The sequence below is a fragment of the Aquarana catesbeiana genome, linkage group LG05 (assembly GCF_042186555.1).
Source record: "Aquarana catesbeiana isolate 2022-GZ linkage group LG05, ASM4218655v1, whole genome shotgun sequence".
NCBI classification, from domain to species: domain Eukaryota; kingdom Metazoa; phylum Chordata; class Amphibia; order Anura; family Ranidae; genus Aquarana; species Aquarana catesbeiana.
This window is the reverse complement of record NC_133328.1, coordinates 410,038,148-410,053,513: the sequence shown is the minus strand read 5'-3', so window position 1 is coordinate 410,053,513 and position 15,366 is coordinate 410,038,148. Positions and strand designations below refer to the sequence as shown.

The window sequence follows — 15,366 nt, the reverse complement described above, 5'->3', positions numbered from 1 at the left end:
AGTATCCAAAGTTGTCCAGAGACAACCGTTTTTTAGAGCTTTTACAAGCTAACAATTTAGAGATACGTGTGAATTATGGCCCTAGAACTTTTAACCTATGTGATAGCATGGGCAGGTAACAGGTTCTCTTTATGAGACTGGCACCTCTGCCCTCCACTGCAGCTAATCAAGCACAGATTGTGCTTACTTAGCTGCTTACCTGGCTGAAGCAGCAAATGAAAAATTGACTTGAAACCAGAAGTGATGAATTCTTCATAGTGTCTGGATTGCGGCTACAGCCACCAGTTTGCTTTCATTATTTGAAGTCCCCACCATTTATATATGGCGTGTGGACATAAAGTGGTTAAAAAGCCTAGTATATACCTTCATTAAAGGGTTTCCAGTATACTGTAAATACATTACTTTTGCTCCCTAGGCTTGCTTAGCATTCAGGGACTTCAGTTGCAAGCTGTAGCTCAGGAACACCCACTGCAGAGTGTATTCCCATACTATAGGGTCAAGTAAAGTGTGAATAAAGCTTGACCAACAAACACACCATGATAACAAATTGCACAATGGCAGTTCATTTTGTTAACAGTTTTTTTTTTTTTTTTAAATCATCCTGATATATCAAAAGTAACAAAATTGTCTAGGAACACCATGTAGGGTTATTGTAGGTAACACTACATTTTAACACCCCACCCCCACCTATCCCTACAAATTTTTGTGACAGTTTAACTTTTCTGTCAACATTGCAGTAACCACATCAAATTCCAAAGGTTGTTCAGATGTGTAAATCCATTTTACCCATTATAACATATGACCTGACAGTTTAAAAATGATGGCTGCATATCTTGCATTTCTGGCAGTTTGTTTTATTATATTACAACAATGTGAGCCATGTGGTCTTTCAACACACATAGAGATAGGTAAGTGAAATTATGACTGTCTAATGTCTGACAATCAAACTGTCTGGGTGTACTATACCGAGGAAACAGAAGTTACATAATCTTCCACAAATATTACTCACTTAGGAATAGATTGTGTTGTTTTTTTTGTTTCATTACACCTCTGATACTTTAGTTATTAATGGAGTATAATGTGCTGAGTCAAGCCCTAGCACTTATTAGGTCTTGCATACTTTAGCAGCAAGATCCCCGCCTTAAAATTAAAATCCCATAAAAAAAAAAAACTTTGCTGGCTGGTAAGGTTATATTGCAGAAGAGACAGTGCATGCACAGCTCCGTATACATTTTCGACATATCTTGGTGTTGGGATAAATTAACTCCCTCGTCCATTCATGGGACTTACATTATGCCAGGCCAGCCAACCGGGAACCATCGAACCTGTAACAAGAGTGGGTGAAGATGCCAGCAACGGCAACAGAGCAATGAGGGAGATCATGGCCATTGCATTACTAGAAGGGCGGATTGGCAGGTAAGTCCACCATAATGTGCATTTTGTGGCAAAAGGGACACACAGCTGACTTTAGTTTCACCTTAACTACTGAATTTCCTATTTCATTCTCTCTAATAATATTTAATACAATATACTGTAAATAAAAAATCAGGGAGAGAACACATTCACGGAAGAAGTTGAAAACTTGTAAGCAGTTAGAACTGTCTATTTCAAGGTAACATTATTTAGAATGATCAACGTGACTTTCAACTTTCAGGCTTTTTTTTAATACATAAAAAATAATAGTTTAAAAATTGATTTGATTTTTACATTTTCAAATTTTAGGCCCAAAACTAAATTTTAGGCCTTGTTCACACCTATGCATTTTTTCTGTGTATTTTTAATTTTGCAGAAACACACTACAGTCCATTTAACATGGTTTCCTATGGGTCATGTTCACATCTGTGCATTTTATGGAAAGGGCCAGGGATTTTGTTCTGCTTTTTTGGTTCCATAGACTTCAATGGATCAAAAACGTGTATTGAAAAAACGCAAAATGTACCTGGGATATGCAAACTGCAACCTGCATAGGTGTGAACCAGACCTTAGATAGCGAACGTTCAGTCATCCTGGAGCAGCCTTTCTCAACCAGGGCTTCATGGAACGCCAGGGTTCCTCCAGAGGTTCCTGAAGGTCCCTTGATCAATGAGCAATTTGGACATGTTACCACTGAAACCTGTGATCTCTTTAGCTATCTGTAGGCATATTTTAAGCTGAGCGTTTAGAGGTAGGAAAAAAAAACCAACCCTTCTGGTTCGCGTTTTTGATTGGAGCTTACTGGCAGAAGAAACGCTAAACGTTCCTAAACATTTTTTTTCTGCCAAGGAAACTGCCGTTTCTTTTTTTTTAAGCCCAGTGTGCATGAAACCCAAGTAGTAGATACAGCAATTATTTGCAGGAGTTCACTGAGACCCAAAATTTATTTCAATGGTTACTACATGTTAAAAAGATTGAGAAATTCTTTCCTGAGGTAAGTTTCCCTTGGTATAAATTCCCTATGGAGGGGAGATCATTTCAGAAGTGGAACTGATCAGGGTAAAATGTGGCTGGTGGAATTATTATCTAATTTTCAGATCATTTTATTCATTCATTATTTGATTTTACAGCACACAGAGCTCTGGAGTATTTCAATCAAAATGAAAGAACAGTTAACTACAGAGAGGTAAATTTAAATGTAGGCAATCTATTTATTTAGCTACACATGTACCAGCAGATTCACCAACTGGATTCTACCAGCAGGAGACAGAATTGTGGCTCTACAGTGTGTGTGGGAGGGGTTGTCGTAAAACCATGCTGTTGAGCTGGTTTTACGACGACCCCCCCTTGGGCACGGTCACATTGTATGCGGCGCGCGCGTGCTCGCTAGCCCTGCCAATTAAAGGGGACATACAGGTACGCCCATTTGCCCACCGGTGCCATTGTGCTGACGTATATCGGCATGCAGCGGTCGGCAAGTGGTTAAAACAGGCAATGAGAAGGTGATACAACGCCTCCTCACCGCCTGTCAAATGCTCTCTGAAGAGCGTTCAGATAGCAACGCTTGTGCAAACTAGCCATTGGCTGTCTTAGAAAGCCTATATATATATATATATATATATATATATATATATATATATATATATATATATATATATATATATATCAAATTTCTTGGCTGTGCAAACCTGACTGTTGCCAGTTAAATATGGTCTGGCAAAGGAAGTAATTTTCTTCCTTTCACAGAACAGTTTTAAAATGCCTGAATCTTTCATCAAAGTTGTGCTTTATCCCAGATAGCAAGGATAACTTGCCATAAATTTGTGGCAGTGTTGAATTGTAAGTCTGTTAACTTGCTGCACATTTTCACTGGCAAGTTGTACACTTGCAGAGCACTTGAAGCACAAGTTCTAGTTGACACTTTTCCAATTTGTAGAAAACTTGCACGGCAAGTCTCTAGCAAGAGCAAAGTTGCAGTGGTGAGTCTACAGCAAGGGCTCTGGCAGGTGTACAGCATGAAAATTCAGTCACAGTGACCACTGTGGTGGGATGACTATTGCACAACATAACAGAACCAGAACTTGCAGCAGACTTGCAGGATGTTTGCAAAGAAAGTTGATCTGAAGTCATGCAATGCAGACTTGCTGCAATTGTGCAAGAAAATTGTAAGGCCTGCCAAGTCTCACAATAGCTTAGCAAGTCATTTTCAAACTTGCACCACAATTGCTTGCTACCTGGGATGGGGGGCATGTTTTGTACACTGGCACCATTCATACTAGCAATTAGGAGAAGAATATGAATTTCAGTAGGATTTATGTGAACATATGTGGGTGGGATACTCTATACAAAGCAATGAGAGGCTCAATTTGTGGCTGTTTGTCTGTAACTGGACATGCAGAGATTATCTGGGGATGATCAACACTGGACAGAAAGGGTTGCATCCAGGGCCAATTATCTACAGGTAATCGCTGCCTGTCCTTTCATTGCTTTGTATTAGGCTTCCCACCTGCAGTTGTTTGCATGAGTCTCCCTAATGCCGCGTACACACGGTCGGACTTTTCGTCTACAAAAGTCCAACGGACGCTGACGGACTAAAGCTGGTTGGTAATCCGATCGTGTGTGGGCTTCTCCGGACTTTCAACTGACTTTTTTAGCCTCAAATCCGACGGACTTTAGATTTGAAACATGCTTCAAATCTTTACGTCGTAAGTACGACGGACCCCGAAATCCGCTCGTCTGTGTGCTAGTCCGACGGACAAAAACCCATGCTAGGGCAGCTATTGGCTACTGGCTATGAACTTCCTTATTTTAGTCCGGTGTACGTCATCACGTACGAATCCGTCGGACTTTTGTGTGGTCGTGTGTAGGCAAGTCCGTTCGTAAGAAAGTCTGCCGCAAGTCTGCCGAAGGTACGTCGGAAGTATGTCGGACAGGCTGTCGGACTTTTGTAGACGAAAAGTCCGACCGTGTGTACGCGGCATTAGAAATTTGTAGTCTGCTGCTAGTCGCAAGTATGAATCAGGCCTTAGATTTTAGATAAGGCCTCATGCATACTAGTTTCTTGTAAATGCTGTTTTTCCTGACAGGAGAAAATCTGCGTTATAAACTCACCTAAGCTGCAGTTTTCACAACAGTTTAGGTGAGTTTAGCAGAGTTTAACGGAGTTTGGCGTTTATTTCATTGGCCAGGATTTTAATTTATTCTGTCCATTGAAATAAATAAACGCTGAAGTGCTAAACATGTCTAGAATTTAGGTGAGTTTGTGCGTGTTTATGTGCGTTTAACGACATTCAGCATTTTTGTGGTCAATATTGCCTCTCCTAAACGCAATTTTTTATTTTTTCTCAGCATGAACCAAAGTACTTTATTTTCTATTAGCATTGCAGTGCATTTGACACGTTGTAATGCGTTGTCCTGCTTTTAAATGTGGCATATCCTATTCTCACCAATTGCACACCAACGCAGCATGTTAGTGTGAACTGGGCACATTGAAAACAATATTTTGTTTCTTGTTGTTAGTGTTCTGGGCTTGGCTTGAGCAATACTGCCCAAAGCAGTCCAATACACTTGGTGTTAATGAGCCCTTACACACCTCTAATTGCTCTCTCCACATATCAGTTAAATTGCAGAAGAAATTAAATGCTGAACTGTAGACAGCTCTGCAAGATATATGTGGGGAGGAATAGAGGAGCATCTTGACCTATGTTGTGGCTGAATGTTCTAAGGCTTGGGGAGATGTGGAGGCTGTGATGGGAGATTTAGAGAGATTTGGGCACTGTTACTTGCTGTGGTTGGATGTAATGGAGGGGCTATGGCTATTTATGAATGGGGATTGAATTGATCAGGGGCATTGTGACCATACTGTACGAAGACCAGTGGCAGCAAACATGCAAAATAGAAGTACTGTATGTAAAAAATAATAAAAATAGTCTAACAGAATGCATTACACCTTTTAGAAAGACTTCATACTGCTTAATGCAAATGATTACTAATACTGTGTTTAATTCTCTGTGCATCTATCCTATTACCAGCTGCTTCAGAACCATCTTGATGCATACCAGGCTGGTAGTGTATACCCTGATGCCTTTTACCAGGGCATCTGCATGCAAGGTAAATGGAGCAACCCCTAAAGACTGACCAATACATCCCCAATGGGTTCATACACAGCAATGAAAAATAGAGAGGTTCTAAGCCTTTTCCACTCTATTGCAACACTAAAATAATAGGTTTTAACTGTAGCTGAGTTATAATAAATAATAAAGTGACACTAAACTCTGGTTTAAAAAAAGAAAATACTATTAAAGTACAGTATATATTTTTAAGATAAAAGTCCCTTCTATTGCTCTCAGCCTCCTGCAAATCTCCAAACTAATTTTTTTGCTGCTGTGATCCAACTTCCTATTAGAAGGTGGCTACATTCATTCTCCATGGTCCCAATTACCATGGAACCAATGCCGTGTACACACAAGCGGAATTTCCGTCAGAAAGAGTCCGATGAGAGCTTTTCATCGTATATTCCGACCGTGTGTATGCCCCATCGGACTTTTTCTGTCGAAAATTCAGACGGACTTAGATAGAGAACATGTTTTATATTTTTCCGACGGAACAAAAAATCAGAAAAAACGCTCGTCTGCATGCTGTTCCGACGCACCAAAAACAACGCATGCTCTGAAGCAAGTACGAGACGGAAGCTATTGTCTACTGGCTATTGAACTTCCGTTTTTTAGTCCCGTCGTACGTGTTGTACGTCACCTCGTTCTGGACGGTCGGAATTGGGTGTGACTGTGTGTATGCAAGACAACTTGTGTGGAATTCTGTCAGAACGCCGTTGGAAAAACCTTCAGAGTTTATTCCGATGGCAAAACCGGTCGTGTGTACAGGGCATTAGCCACCCTCTCTTGCTCACTCTTGAGATGGACTACGGGATTTGTAGCATGCCTAGAGCAGTGCACATAACTGCAACTAACCTGCACTGTTTGTGTCAAACAGAAGTGAGGAGAGGGAAAAAAAGGAGAGGTTTGGTAGATCACAGAGGACAGAACAAGGAGGCAGAAGATCACATTTAGCATACCTCCCAACTTTTTGAGATGGGAACGAGGGACACCTAATAGCAAAAGTATGTAGGCATAGGACACACCCCCTGTCATGCCCCCTTAAGGGAGAATTATTTTTAAAAATAAAAATGATTAGTTAAACCCAATAGTGCTTTTTTACCCCTACTATTCCTTTTTACTGGCTTTCAAAATTTACAAATGCAGCACTTTGGATGAAAGTTTAAGCACTGGGAAACACTTTTTGAAAGATAAGTAGTGCACTTTATATACAACTATATAGATGAGACCAAAATGAGGGACAGATGAGGAGGAAAGAGGGACAGAGACTTTGTTACAAATCAGGGACAGTCCCTCAAAATCAGGGACAGTTGGGAGCAATGCATTTATAAATGATTTAATGAATAATAGATTACAGGGCCATACAGCCACACAGCTGTATACAAACGCAGAAATGCAAGTGTTTTTTCATTACAGATCTGAAAACATCTGCATTGTTTTCAATGGAGCCATTTACACAGGTGTGTAAACATGCTCTGCATTCAGATCCATAACACAGAATCCCAAAATCTGCACTTGTGCCTATAAACGCTTATGCTCCTACACTTGTTAGAGCATAAATTAAGTCCAAGGTCAAGGTCATGGCATACAAATATACAGCTAAAGTTTAAAAAGTATTTTACTATTTTGGACCACTTTTCTTTTGATATTAAAAAAAAAAGAAAGAAATCCATTTACATTTAAAGTGGATGTAAACCCTCACATATACCCAGTGAAGTGAACAGCCTCAGATGATACACAGAGATGAAACAAATCTCCCTACATAAGTTTTACTTTTATATCTGCTGTCTTCAGCTTTATATATTCTTTAAAAAGTGCACACTGTGTTACAGATTTTCTCTTCCTGTTCAGCACTGGGAGTGGATTATTGGCAGTCAAGACAGCTGATTGGAGGAAAGGCACCCCCCCCCCCCCACACACACACACATTGGCAAAAGAAGGAAGTAGTGTGCAGAGCTCTCTGCTAATCTATTTATAGCAACCTCCCACAACACAAATTTCAGGCTGCTTTTATCTCCCGTCTCTGAGAACTTGTCAGAAGTTATCAGGCTGATAACAGAGCTACTAAGCAGGAGAAAGCCACAGGACTTATGCCCCGTACACACGGTCGGATTTTCCGATGGACAATGTCCGATCGGAGCGTGTTGTCGGAAATTCCGACCGTGTGTGGGCGCCATCGGACATTTTCCATCAGATTTTCCGACACACAAAGTTGGACAGCAGGAGATAAAATTTTCGGACAACAAAATCCGATCGCGTCAATTCCGACCGTGTGTGGCCTGTTCCGACGCACAAAGTGCCACGCATGCTCAGAAGAAATTCCGAGACGGGACAGCTCGTTCTGGTAAACTTAGCGTTCGCAATGGATACAGCACTTTCGTCACGCTGCAATGTTCAAAATGGTTTAATACAGCGCACTCTCTTCTTCTTTATAATGAGACAAGAATTAAGTAGTTTTGCTGCTCATATTCACACACACTTCTCACAAACTTCTTTCGTTACTATTTATCGGGATTCCCTCAATATATTTTGATTTCTCACATCTGACAACATATTTTTGTATCTTTTTTTTTTTTTGCCTTTAATGTAGAATCTTTTTTTGTGTTTCTCTTTTTTTTTTTTTTTTGGTGATTTTGATTAGTACTCCCGAAAATGTTTGTGTGTTTTTTGTTCCCACAACACCATTGATATGTTGTTCTATTTAATCTGTAGGAGATTGTTTGGTGTTGTTGTCCCTTGTTAATTTCACATTTTATGTTAGAAATGTACCTGAATCGTCACCAACAAACTGTCCTTTTTGGATGAAAACACACACACACAGGAGAGATGTGAGAGAATTTACCTAAAAAAATTTTATTAAGGGGACACAACTATAAAAAAACAAAGAGGGAGGCAACGCTGGAGAAACTGCAGAAGTGGGCGAAGCCTTGGACCCCCAGGGCAGACATCAATTATTTAAAAGCAAAATTGGTGGCCTGAGGAGTCCTTATCTAAGGGAGGGCAGTCTGGTCCAGAAGTCCCAGAGATCCTGAAAGCAGCAGATGACATCTATGTCCCCAGGCTGTGGTCATACGAGAGACTGCATCTTCTGTCAGACCAGACTGAACCCAGGGCAATCACTCTTTGGTCTTCCTTCCACGCTTCCTTACAGGCTTTGGCTGTGGTGGTGGAGTTGTGGCAGCAGGAGGAGGAGGAGGATCGTCGATCTCAATGACATCCGTCTTGGGTGTCAGTTCCACACTCAACCCCTTACGTAGGACTTTATAAATCAGGTCCTCAGAGATCCTGCGTTGGCCCTCCTGCATGCCCTGCAATTTGGTGGCAGCCATGCAGGCAAAGGCCTCTGCAGGACTGGGGAAGGCTCTGAGGGACGCCGAAGCCTCCTGGATCAGCCTGTATGCTGAATCCTGCACAGGACTGGGAGTGGCCTTCCTGGCCCTTTTGTATGGCAGGCGGAGGGGAGGAACCTGAGACTCAGTCAGGCTGCGACTTGTCCCAGGCTTCTCTTGGCTGACACTTAGCCCCGCCTCCTCCTGGCTGACACTAATCCCCGCCTCCTCCTGACTGCCACTAATCCCCGCCTCCTCCTGATTGCCACATTCCACAGCCTCCTCCTGGCTGAGGTCTTCCTGTGTATGAAAAAGGGACATAGTTTTAGTATTTTTTACATCAATCACACACAATTTTCACCTCCTGACTGCTGCAAATTCAATGTTAACAAATATAACAGACTATCCTTCTGAGCCCAGCATTTTGCATTCTTGTCCCAATTTTGGGTGCCCACTACTGTCTATTGATATGTAAAACACTTTTTTTAATCAGCAATTAGTGATCAATAATAACATCTAGTAAACATCATTTATTTATTGCCCAGAAATCTGTAGAAGAATGCTATACCTGACTCCAGCTGGGCTCCTCCACTTCTTCCTGGCTGGAAGGCCCGGGTTGGACATCGGAAGCCTCAGCTGGGGTGGAAGGAAACGTGGAAGGAAGAGTGGAGAGGGATTCCCTGACTTCAGTGTGGTCTGACAGAAATCGTAGTCTCTCGTAGTACCACAGCCTGGGGACATAAATGTCATCTGCTGCAGCTCCGGATCTCTGGGAATCTGTGACCTTCTTGCGCTCCCTAAGATAAGTGCTCCTCAGGCCACCAATTTTAGCTTTTAAATAAGGGATGGTTGCTGTGGGGACCACCGGCTTCACCAACTCCAGCAGTTTCTCCAACGCTACCTGCCTCTTTTGTTTATGGTTATAGTGGGGGTGTCTCACTTGCCACAGACAGGGCAGCTCCCTGTACTTGTCAATGAACAGGGGCAGGAAATTGTGGTCGTTGAACCCATCCATTTTCTCTGCAAGACACAACACAAGACAAACCCTAATGTCAGGCCAAACTCCCCTAATCTTGTTACAATATAGGCTTCCATTTCGAAGCAGTATAGGCCCAAGTTTAGATCCTACCTTCGTTAGCACGATCGGCGTCTCCGATGCTCCTTCCTCCACTCACAGATCGTACGTAAGACGCGCGCGTTACGATTTATACACACTGCGCATGCGTATAACTCCGCCCGCCCCTGACGTTCTTTCTAGTCTATTCCCCGCCCCTTTTCGTTCGGCGCAGTGGGGGAAGAGCACATGGCGGATAGACAGCAGGATCGTGCTAATTGTAGCAACGAGGAGGAGGGGGAGGAAAGGCCGGAGCCTGAAACGCCCCGATCCAGAAGGAGATTAAAGGACTCAAATATGTCCTTTGGGGAGATGTTGGAAATGGTGGACATCCTGAAGAAGGCCGACTATGATGGAAAGTATGGGCCTTACCCCAACCCCAATGTCCGAAAGGCCAAGATCATGGCGAAAGTGGTCAGGAGTCTGCACCGGAAATTCAGGGTACGATGATCGAAAGATCAGCTCAGGAAGCGGTGGTCGGACCTGAAATTACGAGAACATGAGCAGTACAGAAAGATCCGGAGAGTGCTGCAAAAAAGTAAGTAGTTGTGCTGTGTTCCTATTCTTTTTGTGTTTATTACGTTCGTGCTGCTCCATGTGCTTTTAGGAACTGTTGTACAGTTTAAAATGGCAACTTTCATGTTCATGGGCACATTATTCGTTCGGATCACACATTTTTATTTCGGACGATAAAATACCATTGTTTAGGCCATATGCATTTGGCCACCATTTTGACGCCCTATACTTGGCTTCAAAGAATTGGGTTGTGTAGATGGGTTTGTTACTAGAATGAAATGCAAACTAGATTGTGTGTAAGGAGAGGACACTGAGCAGCTGTTTTCACATCTGGACACTGGAGCACTAGTGTGGGACCCCAGAACACCCTTTTTATTAGGGGGCCACACAGGTGCTCCAGTGTATACTATAGGGGGGGATACATCTGTGAAGCTTGTACCAAACAGGTAAAGTATTGCAGCTTGACAAAGGACACTAAAAAAGCTACATCTTGGAACTCGGCTAAAATAGATCATTGTACCCCACTTCCAAGCAATGTTTCATCTTTATAGTTCTGCCATCAAATATCTGTGTGCTAATTATACCATTTTTGTTTTACATAGGGGAGAAAAGACTCGGAGGACACCCCTCATCCCAGGAGACCAGAGCCCCCCCCACCCCCGGAAGAAGGGGAAATCCCAACAACACAAGATGAGCAGGAGGATGAAGACGTGGTGGAACTAGTCACCACGACAGGTGAGTGTCTGCAACCACAGGCTCACGTAAGAGATGGATGGCGGCATTTTTTTGCAAACCTAATTTATTTTGGGGTTCCTCTCTTTTTAGGTGATCGTGAGGTTGTGGATGAAGATCCTTTCACATCCGAAAGTGCCCAGATCCTGATCGGGGGGAGATCATGGGGTGTAATTTACAATTGGAAAACATCAAGCAAAACATCAATGATGTTATTCCAAAATATAAAAACATAATTGATGTTTTGGGGCGAGTTTAAAGCCCCTCCAAATCACTTTCTTCTTTTGTGTGCTACAATGTGCTAAATGTTTTTGTGATTTTTCCCAAAGTCAAATTTGTAGGATGCACACAGTGTGCCAACATGTGCTATCTGCCATCACGGGAGATCAATGGACGCGTTTTGGGGGTGCAACCCCTTCCTCAATTATAAAGTAGCGGTGAGGAAGGGCTTTCTCCCCCAAAACACGTCCCTTCATCCCCCGTGATGGCAGATAGCACATGTTGACATTGGGAAATGTATGTGCATCTTCCAAATTTGGCTTTTCCTGGGGTGATTTCCCCCCATCTGAACGCAATATCAAACACAGTTCCTAAATACTCATGTCTGATATTGCCTTCCAGTTCTACCAAATGTGAACTTTGTAAGATCAAGATTTGTGTCTTTCTTGTGGGTTTTACACAGGCCTGTTTTCTATAAAATGCACATTTTGATTTTAGATAATGACACCACAAAAATTGTTATACAACAAACATGTTGGTTTGTCAGAAAAACCTTTGGTAAATGCACATGTGATTGTGCAGGTATTAAAAAGATTGTTCATCAAGAATGTGTGGATTATTGTCTCAACGCTACAACACTTTTGGGGTGATGTAATTGTTGTTTTATGAGAAAATGGGGGTAATTTCCTAAGGGCAAATCCTCTTTGCACTACAAGTGCTGTTTCAGTGCAGTTGCAAGTGCACTTGTAGTGAAAAGTGTCTTTGCATTTAGTAAATAACAGCCAACAGTGCTTTGTATAAGGTTACACAATCACGACATTTTCTGCACTCAACACATTTCTGTCAGGGTCAGCTCAAACAAACACAAGCAGTAAATGTCCACAAAGAAGAGCCTGGGGGGAGATGCCTGTCGAGAACTTCAAGTCCTGCAGACTTCTCCCTGTGGCCAAATACCGCAAGGTAGCGACCAACCTCCGCTCCGGAGTGATGGCTTGCCTCATGCAGGTATCCTGCCTGCTGATATAGGGGGTCCGTCATCCGGAGAAAGTTCCTGAAATCATCAGGATTATTCTCACGGATCTCACGGAGCAAAGGCATATGAGAGAACTGGTCACGCTGAAGCAACCAATTCTTGGTCCATGAACTCCTCCCCACCCTGCTCATGGACTGGACTTGTGTCAAGGTCAGGACCCCAACACCAAGCCCCCACACAGCACGAACTGTACGAGGAGTACGCATACAAAACATGGCTAGAAAACGGTCGGCTGCTCAGAACGAAGTAACAGAACGCACTGAAGAACAGCAAGGCCTGTGAAGAGCGACCTGAAAACCAGTAACGAACGAAAAAGAATACAATGACTACCTAAAGTCACGCGGAACTTGCTTGCATGCACTGAAGAGCAGATACAAACACACAAGCACAAACTGAACGGCAGAAAACGATCTGAAAGCCACGAGTCTGAAAAAGCGCGAATCGTCTCTCACCAAACTTTTACTAACACGAGATTAGCAAAAGGAGCCCAAAGGCTGCCGCGCTTGGTTCTGAACCGGCCTTTTCTAGTCTCGTCGTACGTGGTGTACATGACCGCGTGGTTGACGATTGGAAATTCTGACAACTTTGTGTGACCGTGTGTAGGCAAAACAAGTTTGAGCCAACATCCGTCGGAAAAAATCCTAGGATTTTGTTGTCGGAATGTCCGAACAAAGTCTGACCGTGTGTACGCCCTATTAGTGCTTTGGAGAGAGATAAGAAAACACTACAGCCCAGCTCAAATTTCATGAATCGGGTTTACATACACTTTAACCCAAAAATAAAATAGAGGCCCAGTTTATCCTGAAAAAAAAAAACAAGGTATAAGCCCCCGGTCACAGGAAATCCGACCTTGAAATCGTGCAACTTCACTTGAAATCACAAGGTTTCAAAGCTGCTTGTCAGTGCGACTTGGCTGACATCTTTGCGATTTCATGCACAGATGTCTATGCAAGTCGCACCTGAAATCGGCAAAAATAGTGCAGGAACTTCTTTTTCAAATTGGTGCGGCACCGCAAATTTGGCATTGCACCGATTGGAACAGCTCTATTGCCGACAATAGGGTGCGACTTGGACCTGTCAAATCGCATGACAAGTTGCACGGTGTGACCGGGTACTTATTTACCTGAGGTATCTCAAGATTTTGTAGATTTTTATACAAAGAGCGCAGTGACTGAAAAAGTTTGAAGAATACTGCCTTAGATAAATACTTATTTGCAGAATTATTCTTTATAAGAAGAGGCAAATAATGTTTAATTTGCTTTCTACAGGAAAATATCACTATGTATCAGAAGATTCCCACTGGACACCTTTTTTGAAAACCAGCATTAATTATATTAGAAGAACATATCCACTGCCATGGGACAAGGTACAGTTACTTTCATGGTAATAGAGAAAAGTGATGAGTGATATTAAATATCTGATAACATTCACACATGTTACAAGACCTTTGATTTGTTCTGCATGTTCCAGAGAGCTCAGAAACTGGTGGCCTTCCTGTTCGGAATAGCTTCCCATCAAGTAAGTGATGTGAGTTGGCACAGCCTACACATTGATCAAGGATTCCTCAGAGCAATGGCAGCAGTGAGTATTTACTGAACTAATTTATCCTGCAAGTCCTCGTTTTACATGGACGTACGTAAGCATACGCCCGTGCAAAGAGCCTTGTTTAGATGAAAAATAAACCTTGCACCGATTAACACATATGTCTATGGAGTTAATAGATAAACTAAATAACGTTGTAAAGCTGCTACCCCAAATGTGTATAAAACACTAAGTGAAAATTGAGTGAAGAGGTGCTATACTTAAATAAGTATACAGTCCTAAGTGATATTAAACTGTGAAAAACAAAAAAAAAAAAAGTGGATGCAAAACACCAAGTGCAGTAAGTGTTGAAGTGCTTCAAATAAAGTTCATTGTGCCCTTATAGACAAATATTCTTGATTCTTCAATGTGAAATATCATTACACCCGATGTGTTCTGATGGAATGTCACTCACCAGACTATCATGACCAAAGAAGAAGGTCAATACACACTTGTATTCTGGGATTGTTTGTGGCTCCTCACAGATATAGCACAATTGTCATAGATCCAATACTTGACTCCTCCACTCCGCCATGCCACCATAAATCAAAAAAATATATATATAGTGCGATACTGTTTATTAAAAAAGGCTTTAGAACATCAACACGGCTTCCTGATGATGTTATTTGACGAAACGTACATTGAGGTGTAATTTCTGGTCACATCACTTCTGGTCCCAAGCTTCCAGCAGGTGGAACACACACTGGCTCCAGGGCTTGAGCGGAGCAGTGGTGATCCCCAGTATTGTAATAGCCAGACATTTCCAGTGCTGGAGTGGGCACAGTTTATGTAAGCAGCCTGTGTTTTTTAACAAACAGTATCACATGCTATACTTTTTTGATTTATGGTGACAAGGAAGGGGCCGGCTCCTTCCCTGCTCTCTATCCTGACAGATTCCCCGCAGCAACTGGCGGGAGGTGGGAAGAGGGGGACACACAGGGACCAGTAGGACAGGGATAGAGAGGCAGTGGGAGTGGCATGTGGAGGAGCCCGATGAATGTCTGCGGGCGGGAGGGAGAGGAGGTGAAGCGAGCATTCAGCGGCTACATGGAGGGATCGGATCCTCTACATGCCGCCGCCCCCCTATCCAGTTTTACAGTTGACCGTGGGGCCTGGGTCGCAACGGTGACCCCTGCGACCCCTGTACCTACGCCCCTGTTCTAAGGACTATATGCTCCAGTGTCTGAAGGGAAGCCAGCTAGTTGGTGTCCTATCTAACATAAAAATTTCATTTTCCCTAATGTTTTTGGGTCTATCCAAATGCTGTTAGCTATATTCTGTACATCATTGTAAAACCTTTCTCAACCTGTTAACCCC

The 15,366-nt window shown here is 42.6% G+C and overlaps 1 protein-coding gene across 2 annotated transcripts in view; it reads left to right on the top strand.

Moving 5' to 3' along the window:
• The first annotated feature begins 753 nt into the window (after positions 1-753).
• Positions 754-15,366, top strand: part of GPLD1 (glycosylphosphatidylinositol specific phospholipase D1) — a 96,253-nt gene continuing 81,640 nt past the window's right edge. For both annotated transcript variants that reach the window (XM_073631153.1, XM_073631152.1), the window contains exons 1-5: positions 754-908; positions 2,544-2,599; positions 5,445-5,523; positions 13,737-13,834; positions 13,939-14,049. In XM_073631153.1, coding sequence (XP_073487254.1) covers positions 818-908; positions 2,544-2,599; positions 5,445-5,523; positions 13,737-13,834; positions 13,939-14,049 — 435 coding nt within the window. In that variant the 5' untranslated portion in view covers positions 754-817. The remainder of the gene's footprint in view (positions 909-2,543; positions 2,600-5,444; positions 5,524-13,736; positions 13,835-13,938; positions 14,050-15,366) is intronic.